The sequence below is a fragment of the Salvelinus alpinus genome, chromosome 30 (genome assembly GCF_045679555.1).
Source record: "Salvelinus alpinus chromosome 30, SLU_Salpinus.1, whole genome shotgun sequence".
In the NCBI taxonomy this organism is placed as follows: domain Eukaryota; kingdom Metazoa; phylum Chordata; class Actinopteri; order Salmoniformes; family Salmonidae; genus Salvelinus; species Salvelinus alpinus.
In genome coordinates, this window is record NC_092115.1 from 12,977,700 (window position 1) to 12,993,605 (window position 15,906).

Consider the following 15,906-nt stretch of genomic DNA (forward strand, 5'->3'; position numbering starts at 1 on the left):
AGCTTTATTCACACATAATGAAGCATTATTTATAAGACAGTTCAATTGAAGTCAGCTACACCCCTTACTGTTCAAAACAATTCTGTTTTGTTTGAAACACAGTCAGATGCACCAAAATGTACATAGCCTATTTGGAAACTCTAGAGTTTGGAACTGCCCTAGGCAATGATTAACTTGCACACAGCTGACCTAAACTATTTGTGAAATCCAGTTGACTTTATTCGGCAGTAAGCATTTGTCAGAGTCGCATGGGTTATCTATTTTGTAGGGAAATGGGTGAACCAAAATGTTTGTTTTTTGTTCTATTGATTTGGTGTCTCGGCACAGTACACGGTAAGAGCTTCTGTTACGTGGCATCGTTCACTTCTCATTTTACAAAAAGTTTATTTCATTTGTTGGCAATTGATTAATTGATTAAAATAACCAAGTGGACCTTATGCTCCCACGTTGTCTATGGGCTATTACAGATGGTCTCTATGGTCGTGAGCCTCACATTTCATACACTTGTAAGTGGTTGGCATCTTTACTGCCATTCCATTACATGTGATCATTACAGGGTAAAGGCCTTTCATTGGTGAGGATGCATTTTCAGGGTCATTGACAAGCATTGGAATTGTTAAAGGGATGTTTCATTCAAAATGCAACTGAACATAAGCTTTTCTCGCACCTTGGCTGTGGTCGAATCCCCAAGACAGATTTTGGATATGTGTTTTGCTTATTTGGGTATTTGACAGTCATGTTGTGTTTGGTCACTGTCACCAGTGAGGGCACAGTTCACAGTTCTGAAATCATGTCTTAAACACCTTACAAACACTGAAATACAATTCACAATACAAAAGTGTCCCTTTCTGAAGAACTCATCTGCATTAGGTTTTTGAAAAGTCAAAAGTGTTCTCATACACTTTTGGATTGTGATGTATTTATGCATCACAACGCCACAATTCAAACTGCAATAAAGTCATCTGAAATGGTTGTTATCAGCTTTACTGTTCCTTTGATAATTAGGCCAAGGTTACTCCATTTCAGCTCAAGATTCCCAACAAAGCTGCCAAAAACTCAAACTGGATCAAGGTTATTTTGACTCGGATAAAGAAACGTACCAGCATGGCACGGAACTTTACTATGCCTGCGATAAAGGTCGGAAACCTGTGGTTGAGGGGTGGTGGGCGATGGTTAAGTGCGAGAACAGAAAATGGTCCCACATACCTCAGTGCATAGGTAAGTGATTTGAGCATTCTTACAAAAAAAATGTATCATGAATGAATTGTCAGAACATTGGTGTTAGAGATCATGGGAAGACTTTGAGGGTTCCTGCTGCCCTTATAGAGTATAGTGTGTACTGCTCACTGTTAATACCTGCATGTTGTACTGGGAAGTCACCAACAATCTTGTATTGCTTATTAACACGTGTTCTGTTCAGGTGAAGATGGAAACACTGTTGATGACTTTGTTTAAGCTTTCTTTTCATAATGTGTAGGGAACTCCTTGTACAACAGCCTAATTGCACTAGGTCACTAGTACTATCAGGAACTCTCCTAAAAGGGACCAACTACATCACATGCTATCACAATACATCTCCAAACCCTGCCCCAAGTCCCCAGTCACCCTTCGGCAGCCCTGATTTAGTGTATATGGCCTTCTGGGGCCCCACTTAGGGTTCAGCTTTGTAAACACGAAATCCTGAGACTTTGGGTCAAGCACCGGGGTAAAACCTGACAGTGGAAAATGTCTAGACAGCTCTTTATGTCACATGACACAGATAGTAGACTAGTCCATCTACTTTGTCTACCTTAAGATAAATACAGACATGCTGTTTGGGTCAAACCTCACTCTAGCTTTTCTCCCTCAGTTGATTCAATAAGATGTTTATAGTTGAAGTTTTTGTTTTTCAGATGAGAACAGCTGCATTGCTCCAGAGAACCCTAATGCTAAAGTGAAAAAACCTGATGTGAATGGATGGTATCCCAATAGACAATCAGTTTGGTTTGACTGTGATTCAACACATGTAATTAAGGGCTCTATCACAGCTAAGTGTGAGAATGGGACTTGGACAAAATTACCACTTTGTGTAGGTGAGTGTGTTCTCAGAGTTGTCTCGGTATAAAACCCTTGTTTTGCTATACTATGTGGTAGGATAACGATGGCATAATGATGACTTTTTGATTACATTGAATTAAATATTACATTCTGTATTTTTTCAAGTCTTTCACCACAGAGGGTGGCATTTAGTCATTGTATTCTCCTTCATTTTGTTAAACATTCAGTGATTGTCAGTCGAAGCAGCATGTGTCAGTGTCACGCATGAGAAAGATGATGTGCATAGCAACATGTATTAGTGTCTGTGTTTCCACTGTCTTGGTTCTTTACAGAAAGAGACGACTTGTGTGGGGAACCTCCTCTTGTGACCAATGCAGTTATCACTCGTAAATATCAGGAGAAGTTCCAAGACGGCTCTAAGATAAATTATAAATGTCAGGATTCATATACTTTTGAAGAAACTGACTCTAGTGTTTGCATATCTGGAGATTGGACCACAGCTCCCACATGCAGTAAGTGAAGTCCTGGCATTAGAGCCATCATTTAATAGTGTAACTCCTGTTTCCTTGTTTTTTTTAATCTTCTGTACCCTTCTGAATAAATCATTGATATTTGTTCCCTGCCTCCCTCTCAATACTTCCAACTCCATCCCCCACAGAGAGGGCCAGCACAGGTAAAAGTGACCAGTCATTTTGTATCTTAGGCAAGAACAGCTTTGTTTACCCCAATGGCAATAAACTGGCAATAGCAATATTGAACAATGAAACTGGCCAAACGAGCTAAACAAACCTGCAGGTTTCTTGTTTGGTGACTGACATTTCTATGAGATGTTTTACATTGCACAAATTGTGCCCCCTGATATTCCTAAAACATCCCAGACTGATGAACATATGAACATTGGGTCATTGACATCAGTTGATGTATAGTTTGTAGTAAAACTGTATAGTTTGTAGTAACAGCCTTCAAACTAATGTTATTAATCATGTAATATTATTATTATTAATCTTGCTATATTATTATTATTAATTATGTTATATTATTGTTATTAATCTTGCTATATTATTGTTATTAATCATGTTATATTATTGTTATTAATCATGTTATATTATTGTTATTAATCATGTTACATTATTGTTATTAATCTTGCTATATTATTGTTATTAATCATGTTATATTATTGTTATTAATCATGTTATATTATTGTTATTAATCATGTTACATTATTGTTATTAATCTTGCTATATTATTGTTATTAATCATGTTATATTATTGTTATTAATCTTGTCATGTGTGGAACAGGTGAAGGAGACAGGAGCACTTCGAGTGACAGAGGGAATGGTGGCACATCTAGAGGAGGGGGCCACAGCACATCTAGCGGAGGGGACCACAGCACGTCTAGTGGAGGGGGCCACAGCACATCTAGCGGTAATCTCATCCAAATGAGAAATTCCATTAAAAAATATCCTATTCCTTCCTCAGTTTAGTTCAGCCAGTCATACATATTGTAACAAACCTGGCATTGATTAGACCTTTTGCAGGTACCGTAATGCCACAATATTCTGCTATAACTAAGTCTTAGCAGGTTAATTAATTAAATACATAGTGTGAATTTATAATGTTATTTGTAAGAGACCCTTAGGTCTCTATTCAGTCTGGATCGCTGAAACGTTACAGGTCTTTGGTAATTTCTTTTGTTGGTATTTTATTAGGATCCCCATTAGTTGTTGCAAAAGCAGGAGCTACTCTTCCTGGGTTCCGCACAAAACATGAAACATAATACAGAACATCATTAGACAAGAACAGCTCAAGGACATAACTACATAAATGTTTTAAAAAGGCACACGTAGCCTACATATCAGTGCATACACACAAACTATCCAGGTCAAATAGAGGAGAGGCGTTGTGCCGTGAGGTGTTGCTTTATCTGGGTTTTTAAACCAGGTTTGCTGTTTATCTGAGCAATATGAGATGGAACGAAGTTCCATGCAATAATGGCTCTATATAATACTGTACATTTTCTTAAATTTGTTCTGGATTTGGGGACTGTGAAAAGACCCCTGGTGGCATAAGTGTGTATGTCAGAGCTGTGTGTAAGTTGACTATGTAAACAATTTGGGATTTTCAACACCTTAATGTTTCTTATATAAAGACAAAAAATGATGCAGTCAGTCTCTCCTCAGCTCTCAGCCAATAGAGACTGGCGTGCATAGTATTGATATCAGCCCTCTGATTACAATGAAGAGCAAAACGTGCCGATCTGTTCGGGGCCAGCTGCAGCTTAACTAGGTTGCGAGTTACAAATTAAAGGTAATTTCCGATTGAGTTGACATATGTAGAGTTTACCGTGAATGCAGTCTCCGCTAAAGCAGGAACATTGCCTTTAAATTTCATCAGGCTGTAACGCTGCATTTCCACGATACAGATTGATCAGTGTCCTAAGTTTCATGGCCTCACTCAAAAACTAATGCAGGAAAAGTAAATGACAAAAAAAACAGCTGTAGAATCAATGTATTTATTATGTCTTGTGGTTTCCAATGTCTAATGTCACATTTCATACCAGGTTCATTTTTACAGATATCTGCTGTAACTGTCTCCAACAGGTGAGGAGGCCTCACCCAATGTCAGACCCCCTGCCAGACCACAACCTAGTAGTCCATTTTTACCTGGTAATTCAAGCTTTCTGTTTTCCACTTTTCAGCATTAGACTTAATATAATAATCTTATTTAGTGAACCAAACAGAAGCTAGTCCGGTAACACTTACTTGAATCTTCCAAGTGTGATGCTTTATCATTTGTAACAAGCCTTTATATTGTGTTATAACAAGACTTTAACCCCATCAGTGCTGAGACCCCAGCAAAAATGGGCTTTTCATTTATCTGACTTTCATTTATCTGCATGTCCAGGCCTTATATTTAGCCTTGCAATTAAGTGTTTTCCCATTTTATTTTTAGAACAACCAGGGCTACAAGTAGAACACAAAGCAATTTGACATAAACAGTTGCATTCATGACTTTTATTAACAAATGTCAATTTAAAAAACAAGGTGATAAAAATGAATTTATTTGTACGCTGTAGTACAGAAAATGTTTGCTCATTAGAAAATGAGTGACAACTGTGTGAAGTTTGTGACAGCATCTATGTCAGCTTATTACAGTATTATAGACACTATGTCCTGGGATTTTCTATGATCTTCTATGTAGAAGAACACCTTACCTTCTAATGACTCTTGTGTAGCTTGTGAGGTCATAAAGCAAGACATGTTACACGTGCGTGTTCGTAGATAGATTTTAATAGTTAGTAGCTCAAACCATTCTGACTCTACAGACGCTTTTGTAAAAAGGCCCTTTGGGATCCGTCCTTGTCTCACAGACACCAGTCTAGCTCCGCCCTCGTTAATCACACAGGTTGGTACCAATGGAGGCAGAAGAAATACACTAATCCAATGGTCCAACCCAGAAGTCTGTAGCTCAAATACACTTTGTTTAAAAAGGGGTTAGAAGTCCTAAAACACGCTGACAGTGTAATGGTGGGACTGTTATGTCTCTATATGCAATTTTCAACTGGCTGATATTTAGTCCAGATCATTATGACATGATTACAAGAGACATCCAGGGGTCGTATATGCTAATTGCACATGTTATAATGCATTATAGCTGAATCATAATGCATCATATTTGGATGCTTAGAGTACATTTTTACCACAATTCCTTTCACCTGGAAGTGGCCTGGTTTTTGACCTGAAATGTCTCAGAACAATATGAGCATTATTCTTGTAATCCTGAAGAGCTGTATTTGTTGTTCAGTTGATAGGTGTGGAGAGAAGCCAACAGTTGATAATGGGGATTTTATCAGTGACTCTGACAGCAATCGAATGGCACTGACCTTCAAATGCATTAACTATTATAAACTTGTGGGTCCAGAGCAAGTGATGTGTCATAGTGATCAAACGTGGTCAGAGCTACCCATTTGTAAAGGTAAGTAAATTAATCACTTGCTACAATTAGCAAGATACCATCACACACCTAACTGTCTTGTCTCATAATATATCAACCTTTGTTAACACTGTTATGTCAACTCTTTATATACCAGCTCCCTGTACCGTTGACAAAAGGACTTCTGACCTGCTGGATCTTAAAAAAGATATGTTTGTGAAGGAAGGAGAGAGTCAGACATTTCTCTGTAAAGAACAGGATTATTGGAAACGACCTTTTGTTGCTGATGTTCGATGTCAGAATGGAGAAGTGACAGTTGGCAGATGTACATGTATGTATGATGTACTACACACAACGCAAAGAAACAGAATATACAGTACTCAATCAGCACAATATTTCCTTTGTTTAGCATTTGTTTATTTAGTTTAGTTTATGATGTTTAATGTGTACTGTAAATGAGTCCCTATAAAATATATTATCACAAACTCAATGTATAAACCTTCATTAACACTTTTATATTCATTCTCTTTTTACAAAGCGGGCTGCAAACTGGACACATGGAATCATCATTGGCTGGATCTTACAGAGGATATGTTTGTAAAGGAAGGACGTCAGACATGGGCCTGTAAACAAAAGGATTACCGGGGTCGTGTTGTTGCAAATGTTGAATGTCAGAGAGGATATGCAACCGCAAGCAGTTGTAAGTCAAATGCAACAGTAGGAAAGAGAAAATAATCAACTGAAACACATTCTACACAGGTTTTTGTCAGTGTGAAAACGTACTGTCTTTAAGTTACAATAGTTGTACATGTCAGTTACTGATTATGCTACTGTAAGCCTCATAAGATTCTAAATATTAACTACAATGTCATCCCATTTAGGTTACCTGGAAAGCTAATATTTGGTAAGTGTTTATGGATCTCTACACAGGTATTAAACTCAAGCAAACTTCAATGGATGTTTTCTCAGTGTCAGATATACATTAATAGAATCAAGAAATGGTTTTGCCAGTACCATAAATACTACCATTAGTTGTAGTGAGTCTCTCTCCTCTTATGTAAGTTCAACAAGGATGTGTATTTTCTTCACAGGCCTGGTGAATCAATGAAACAAACCCACAGCTGCAGCAAATCCCCTGGAAGAGAGGACTTCCCACGTTGGCCACCAATCAAGATCATGATATGTTTGATAAAGTTGCTTTTACATTTGGTTCATGATATGGAATCTGTCTCATAACACAGGGGGTTAGTAGGGGAGCAGAGAGGAATGGAGGTCCACCATCTTAGGATAGGAGGCTGTCTGAGAAGATTCAGACAGTCATTCTGAACGATTCAAAAGTCATGAAAAATACATGTTGAACATAATGATGGGAAGGTAAACAATTGATGAAACAGTTGATCAGAAAAACATTTGATATTGATCCTCTATTCATTTAAAGCAGCAAACTACTGATAGTCAATGGAAGTCAAATCAATTAAATGTACAGTATACAATGAACATGGATGAATGTAGAAAATGTCATGGCTTGGATCTATAAAAGAGATATAATTAGACATGTGTGTGTGCTTTTATATGCGTACATTGGTTTTACACTAAATCAATTCACTAACAAATGTGTCAAACACAACACACATCAACAGTTGACACTAACCAACAACTAACTATCCAGAAGCATATTCAGAAGAACAAAAGACAGAAATGACTATTAAACATATTTTAATAGTTTGAACAGTATAATGAAGACAATCTGACAATATGGCCTCCATATAAGAAGGTTTACGCTGCTGCTACTCTCTGTTTATCATATATACATAGTCACTTTAACCATACCTACATGTACATAATACCTCAATTAGCCCCAATAACCGGTGCCTGTGTATAACCTCGCTCGTGTCATAGCCTCGCTACTGTATAAAGCCTCACTACTGTATATAGCCTCGCTACTGTATAAAGCCTCGCTACTGTATAAAGCCTCACTACTGTATATAGCCTCGCTACTGTATAAAGCCTCACTACTGTATAAATCCTCGCTACTGTATAAAGCCTCGCTACTGTATAAAGCCTCACTACTGTATATAGCCTCGCTACTGTATAAAGCCTCGCTACTGTATAAAGCCTCGCTACTGTATAAAGCCTTGCTACTGTATATAATCTCTACTGTATATAGCCTTGCTACTGTATAAAGCCTCGCTACTGTATATAGCCTCGCTACTGTATAAAGCCTCACTACTGTATATAGCCTCGCTACTGTATATAGCCTCACTACTGTATATAGCCTCACTACTGTATAAATCCTCGCTACTGTATAAAGCCTCGCTACTGTATAAAGCCTCGCTACTGTATAAAGCCTCGCTACTGTATAAAGCCTCGCTACTGTATAAAGCCTCTCTACTGTCATAGCCTCGCTACTGTATAAAGCCTCACTACTGTATAAAGCCTCACTACTGTATAAAGCCTCACTACTGTATATAGCCTCGCTACTGTATATAGCCTCTCTACTGTATATAGCCTCGCTACTGTCATAGCCTCGCTACTGTATAAAGCCTCGCTACTGTATAATGCCTCGCTACTGTCATAGCCTCACTACTGTATAAAGCCTCGCTACTGTATAAAGCCTCTCTACTGTATATAGCCTCTCTACTGTCATAGCCACGCTACTGTATAAAGCCTCGCTACTGTATATAGCCTTTCTACTGTCATAGCCTCGCTACTGTATAAAGCCTCACTACTGTATATAGCCTCTCTACTGTTATAGCCTCGCAACTGTATATAGCCTCTCTACTGTCATAGCCTCGCTACTGTATATAGCCTTTCTACTGTATAAAGCCTCGCTACTGTATATAGCCTCACTACTGTATATAGCCTCACTACTGTATAAAGCCTCGCTACTGTATATAGCCTCTCTACTGTCATAGCCTCGCTACTGTTATTTTTCATTGTCTTTTAACTGTTGGTTTTATTTCTTTACTTATCTATTATTCACCTAATACCTATTTTTTACATTAAAATTGCGCTGTTGGTTAGGGCCTTTCACTGCAAGCTCTGTACCTGTTGTATTAGGCACACGCGACAAATAAACTTTGATTTGATTTGACACAGACAAGTCAAAATTAAACAAAAGGTCTGAATCTATGCATTTAACATGATAAAGCTTTGGAGATGTTTAAGATGTTATTGTAATTTCATTAAATTCTGTCCAAGGATAATATATATATATATATTTTTTTAATTTACAGGCATTTCTACATGTTCTCCTCTATTTGGGAATTTGCACCACATCAATTCAAAGCATCAGCATATTTTTGGTTTACACTTTTGGTCAGAAGCCAACAATCACGCCAGTCAAGTCTCAGTCTTTCCGTGGTTGAATTGGACAACAAAGTGTTTCGCAATTGGTGCAGTTCATAAAGAAACTGCAAATATTTGTTTGACCTTTGGCATGTGTTTGCTAAATAAATATTATTTGGTCTATGTATCCCTTAACATCTGCTTCTCGACTTCAATAGATCTCAAAGTCGTCTGGAATTGACACTTTTTCTCAATTGATTTGGCGCATTGAAGGGAACAAAGGTCCATGCTCTTAAAACAGTTCATCCAGACATCGAAACATACTTCTAATTTTGCTAAATAACCCGTAGTCATTGCAAAATCCAATATTGCTTTCAATTTCAATATATCTCTTTAATAAATCAAATTTCTCCATCAAAACTACACACGTGTCAACCATTGATTAGTTCATATCTTAACACATTTTTTTGTGTGTGGATGCATATTTTTTCACAGGACCTTAATCATGGACATGTCCTCAAAGAAATTGTTAACAAAAGATCAATATTGGTCCTTGAATGATATCAGTCATTTACATTTCTCAACATGGATGCATCTGAAACAGTCTCAAAATAATCAAATACTAGTAACTTTAGTGAGACTTTTACAGAACATAAGAAATATTTGGAACTAGTGGTTGGCCCATTTGACAGTTTCATGGGATTTAACGTAAGATTTTTGTTTAAAAAAAATAATTAAACACATAATTTCAGATTTAAGCAATCCTTAGTTCATTATATGAACAAAGACAATAATTAAATGTTAATTCATTCACTTTTTTTCCACTGTAAAAAAAATCCTTCTTTGTTAATTGTGACATCTTGTATTTTAATCCACAGTGCTGCCCAAAGGCACAAGTTTAAGATCCACCCCCGACAATAATTACCTTGGTTGAATTTAAAAAGCCCCAACTCAGACTCCAGGTAATTCATTTCTCAGTGTACATGTAACAGCAGTGGAGAGAGAATGAAGGAAATAACACTGTATGTCTTTATTGTACTACACATCTGGTCCTACGGTGTTAAAGGTAAGATATTTTGATATACACTAACTATTCATTCAATGAAGATTGCGTTTAGTATTCTTTACACATTCAATGAATTGTGAACACTGATGTTTTTTCTTAAGGCAATGTGGTGTAACGTGTAATTAATAAAAAGGCGTAGTATAGGGCAGAAACACTCATCTATACATTTCTAATCCAAGATACACTGTATTTGTTGAACAAAGGTCATTGTGCAGACAGATGATGCATAATAATAAATTTATTTTCTGACATTTTTCAGCTCAAGAATCTGGAAAAGGCTGTCAAAGACCTCAACTGGACAATGGCTTTGTTGACCCGGAGCAGGAAATGTACCAGGATGGCATGAGTTTGACTTATGCCTGTGATAGAGGTCTGAAGACACCAATGGAAGGCTGGTGGGGGATGATTACATGTGAGAATGGTAGATGGTCTGATAGTCCTCTGTGTACGGGTAAGTACTGTCTGCTCTAACCTTGATCTATAGCAAAGAGGCTTATGTAAGAGTGGTGTAAAAACTCCGAAAACTATCCCTTTCGGTACAGGAAAGAGAGGATGTTGGTGTGACAGGACAGATGATACATTTGTGTTGTGAACAACATTCAGTACTGTCATCTCTTGTACTTCGTTGTCCTTTATTTCTTTACTAATCATTGTTTGTACTGTATCTTCACAGCCAGTCGTTCTTGTGATGCACCTCCTCAAGTGAACCATGCAACCATTGTTCAACAATATCAAAACAAGTTTAGTGATGGAACAAAAGTGGTTTATAAATGCAAAAGATCCTACATGATGGAAGGGAATGCAGATGTAGTCTGTCTTTCTGGAGAATGGACCTCAGTCCCCACATGCAGTGAGTACTGACTTAAAGGGATTGTGCCAGACCTGGGCAAATTAAGCCCTTTTGCTACTTACCCTGAGTCAGATGAACTTGAGCATGCTAGCCGTTCCGGTAGACTTCCAGTCACTGTGCTAACGCTAGTTAGCATTGGCTCGCAAAACTACCTCTAACTTCCTTCATATTGTGCGCAGAGACATATCATTTGCATCCATTACTTCATCTTGATTTGGGTAAATAGAAGCAGGGCTTAAAATCTCACACGATCCCTTTAAGATCCAACTGATTTCTGCATTTGACATCTGTCCTGTATTTTTGTGTCACTGAAGAGAGCAGTACTAAATTGCTAAAGCGTTACATGTTGCGCGTTACAAATGGAAAGCACATTTCTGATTGAGCTAACAAATGCACGGAACATTGCCTTTAAATTTCAATCAGGCTGTAACGCTGCATTTCCATGATATTGATTGATCAGAGTCCTAAGTTTCATGGCCTCACTCAAAAACGAATGCAGGAAAAGTAAATGACAAATAAAACAGCTGTAGAATCAATATATTTATTATGTCTGCGGTTTCCAATGTCTAATGCCACATTTCATACCAGGTTCATTTTTACAGATATCTGCTGTAACTGTCTCCAACAGGTGATGAGGCCTCACCCAATGTCAGAACCTCTGCCAGACCACAACCTAGTAGTCCATTTTTACCTGGTAATTCAAACTTTCTGTTTTCCACTTTTCAGCGTTAGACTTAATATTATAATCTTATTTAGTGAACCAAACAGAAGCTAGTCCGGTAACACTTACTGAAATCCTCCTCCTATAATGCTTTATCATTTGTAACAAGCCTTTATATTGTGTTATAACTAGACTTTAACCCCATCAGTGCTGAGACCCCAGCAAAAATGGGCTTTTCATTTATCTGACTTGTATGTATCTGCATGTCCAGTCGTTATATTTAGCCTCACGATTAAGTGTTTTCCCATTTTCTTTTTAGGACAACCAGGGCTACAAGTAGAACACTAAGTAATTTGACATAAACAGTTGCATTCATGAGTTTTATTAACAAATGTCAATTAAAAAAATAAGATGCACATAGGAAAAGATGAAAAAAATGAATTTATTTGAACGCTGTAGTACAGAAAATGTTTGCTCATTAGAAAATGAGTGACAACTGTGTGGAGTTTGTGACAGCATCTATGTCAGCTTATTACAGTATTATAGACAGTATGCCCTGGGATTTTCTATGATCTTCTATGTAGAAGAACACCTTACCTTCTAATGACTCTTGTGTAGCTTGTGAGGTCATAAAGCAAGACATGTTACACGTGCGTGTTCGTAGATAGATTTTAATAGTTAGTAGCTCAAACCATTCTGACTCTACAGACGCTTTTGTAAAAGGGCCCTTTGGGATCCGTCCTTGTCTCACAGACACCAGTCTAGCTCCCCCCTCGTTAATCACACAGGTTGGTACCAATGGAGGCAGAAGAAATACACTAATCCAATGGTCCAACCCAGAAGTCTGTAGCTCAAATACACTTTGTTTAAAAAGGGGTTAGAAGTCCTAAATCACGCTGACAGCGTAATGGTGGGACTGTTATGCCTCTATATGCAATTTTCAACTGGCTGATATTTAGTCCAGATCATTATGACATGATTACAAGAGACATCCAGGGGTCGTATATGCTAATTGCACATGTTATAATGCATTATAGCTGAATCATAATGCATCATATTTGGATGCTTAGAGTACATTTTTACCACAATTCCTTTCACCTGGAAGTGGCCTGGTTTTTGACCTGAAATGTCTCAGAACAATATGAGCATTATTCTTGTAATCCTGAAGAGCTGTATTTGTTGTTCAGTTGATAGGTGTGGAGAGAAGCCAACAGTTGATAATGGGGATTTTATCAGTGACTCTGACAGCAATCGAATGGCACTGACCTTCAAATGCATTAACTATTATAAACTTGTGGGTCCAGAGCAAGTGATGTGTCGTAGTGATCAAACGTGGTCAGAGCTACCCATTTGTAAAGGTAAGTAAATTAATCACTTGCTACAATTAGCAAGATACCATCACACACCTAACTGTCTTGTCTCATAATATATCAACCTTTGTTAACACTGTTATGTCAACTCTTTATATACCAGCTCCCTGTACCGTTGACAAAAGGACTTCTGACCTGCTGGATCTTAAAAAAGATATGTTTGTGAAGGAAGGAGAGAGTCAGACATTTCTCTGTAAAGAAACGGGTTATCGGGACCCACCTTCTGCTGCTGATGTTCGATGTCAGAATGGACAAGTGACAGTTGGCAGATGTACATGTATGTATGATGTACTACACACAACGCAAAGAAACAGAATATACAGTACTTAATTAACACAATGTTTTCTTTGTTTATCAATTGTTTATTATTTAGTTTAGTTTATTATGTTTAATGTGTACTGTAAATGAGTCCCTCTAATATATATTATCACAAACTCAATGTATAAACCTTCATTAAAACTTTTATATTCATTCTCTTTTTACAAAGTGGGCTGCAAACTGGACACATGGAATCATCATTGGCTGGATCTTACAGAGGATATGTTTGTAAAGGAAGGACGTCAGACATGGGCCTGTAAAAAAAAGGATTACCGGGGTCGTCGTCTTGTTGCAAATGTTGAATGTCAGAGAGGATATGTAACCGCTAGCAGTTGTAAGTCAAATGCAACAGTAGGAAAGAGAAAATAATCAACTGAAACACATTCTACACAGGTTTTTGTCAGTGTGAAAACATATTGTCTTTAAGTTACAATAGTTGTACATGTCAGTTACTGAATATGCTACTGTAAGCCTCATAAGATTCTAAATATTAACTACAATGTCATCCCATTTAGGTTACCTGGAAAATTAATATTTGGTAAGTGTTTATGGATCTCTACACAGGTATTAAACTCAAGCAAACTTCAATGGAGGTTTTCTCAGTGTCAGATATACATTAATAGAATCAAGAAATGGTGTTGCCAGTCCCATAAATACTGCCATTAGTTGTGGTTAGTCTCTCTCCTCTTATGTAACTTCAACAAGGATGTGTATTTTCTTAACAGGCCTGGTGAATCAATGAAACAAACCCACAGCTGCAGCAAATCCCCTGGAAGAGAGGACTTCCCACGTTGGCCACCAATCAAGATCATGATATGTTTGATAAAGTTGCTTTTACATTTGGTTCATGATATGGAATCTGTCTCATAACACAGGGGGTTAGTAGGGGAGCAGAGAGGAATGGAGGTCCACCATCTTAGGATAGGAGGCTGTCTGAGAAGATTCAGACAGTCATTCTGAACGATTCAAAAGTCATGAAAAATACATGTTGAACATAATAATGGGAAGGTAAACAATTGATGAAACAGTTGATCAGAAAAAAAATTGATATTGATCCTCTTTTCATTTAAAGCAGCAAACTACTGATAGTCAATGGAAGTCAAATCAATTAAATGTACAGTATACAATGAACATGGATGACTGTAGAAAATGTCAGGGCTTGGATCTATAAAAGAGATATAATTAGACATGTGTGTGTGCTTTTATATGCGTACATTGGTTTTACACCAAATCAATTCACTAACAAATGTGTCAAACACAACACACATCAACAGTTGACACTAACCAACAACTAACTATCCAGAAGCATATTCAGAAGAACAAAAGACAGAAATGACAATTAAACATATTTTAATAGTTTGAACAGTATGATGAAGACAATCTGACAATATGGCCTCCATATAAGAAGGTTTACGCTGCTGCTACTCTCTGTTTATCATATATACATAGTCACTTTAACCATACCTACATGTACATAATACCTCAATTAGCCCCAATAACCGGTGCCTGTGTATAACCTCGCTCGTGTCATAGCCTCGCTACTGTATAAAGCCTCACTACTGTATATAGCCTCACTACTGTATAAAGCCTCGCTACTGTATATAGCCTCACTACTGTATAAAGCCTCACTACTGTATATAGCCTCTCTACTGTATATAGCCTCTCTACTGTATATAGCCTCGCTACTGTATAAAGCCTCACTACTGTATATAGCCTCACTACTGTATATAGCCTCTCTACTGTATATAGCCTCTCTACTGTCATAGCCTCGCTACTGTATATAGCCTCGCTACTGTCATAGCCTCGCTACTGTATATAGCCTCTCTACTGTATAAAGCCTCGCTGCTGTATATAGCCTCTCTACTGTATATAGCCTCGCTACTGTATAAAGCCTCTCCACTGTATATAGCCTCTCTACTGTCATAGCCTCGCTACTGTATATAGCCTCTCTACTGTCATAGCCTCGCTACTGTTATTTTTCACTGTCTTTTTACTGTTGGTTTTACTTCTTTACTTATCTATTATTCACCTAATACCTATTTTTTACATTAAAATTGCGCTGTTGGTTAGGGCCTGTAAGTAAGCATTTCACTGTAAGCTCTGTACCTGTTGTATTAGGCACACGCGACAAATAAACTTTGATCTGATTTGACACAGACAAGTCAAAATTAAACAAAAGGTCTGAATCTATGCATTTAACATGATAAAGCTTTGGAGATGTTTAAGATGTTATTGTAATTTCATGAAATTCTGTCCAAGGATAATATTTAATATATATTTTTAATTTACAGGCATTTCTACATGTTCTCCTCTATTTGGGAATTTGCACCACATCAATTCAAAGCATCAGCATATTTTTGGTTTACACTTTTGGTCAACAGCC

The 15,906-nt window shown here is 37.4% G+C and overlaps 1 protein-coding gene across 3 annotated transcripts; it reads left to right on the top strand.

Moving 5' to 3' along the window:
• The first annotated feature begins 202 nt into the window (after positions 1 to 202).
• On the top strand, positions 203 to 14,708 carry LOC139560389 (complement factor H-related protein 1-like). Of its 3 annotated transcripts, none has more exons than XM_071377098.1 (13): positions 203 to 333; positions 1,006 to 1,218; positions 1,893 to 2,072; positions 2,370 to 2,549; positions 2,675 to 2,710; positions 3,337 to 3,383; positions 3,432 to 3,462; positions 11,803 to 11,868; positions 13,023 to 13,193; positions 13,309 to 13,482; positions 13,693 to 13,857; positions 14,039 to 14,061; positions 14,249 to 14,708. In XM_071377098.1, the coding sequence occupies exons 1-12, from the start codon at positions 249 to 251 to the stop codon at positions 14,053 to 14,055; spliced, it is 1,365 nt and encodes a 454-aa protein (XP_071233199.1). In that variant the 5' UTR covers positions 203 to 248; the 3' UTR covers positions 14,056 to 14,061; positions 14,249 to 14,708. The 3 variants fall into 3 exon arrangements, with proteins under 3 accessions (XP_071233199.1, XP_071233200.1, XP_071233201.1); XM_071377099.1 differs by having other exon boundaries at positions 3,337 to 3,378; positions 3,427 to 3,462; XM_071377100.1 differs by having other exon boundaries at positions 204 to 333; positions 2,696 to 2,710.
• The last annotated feature ends 1,198 nt before the right edge of the window (positions 14,709 to 15,906 follow it).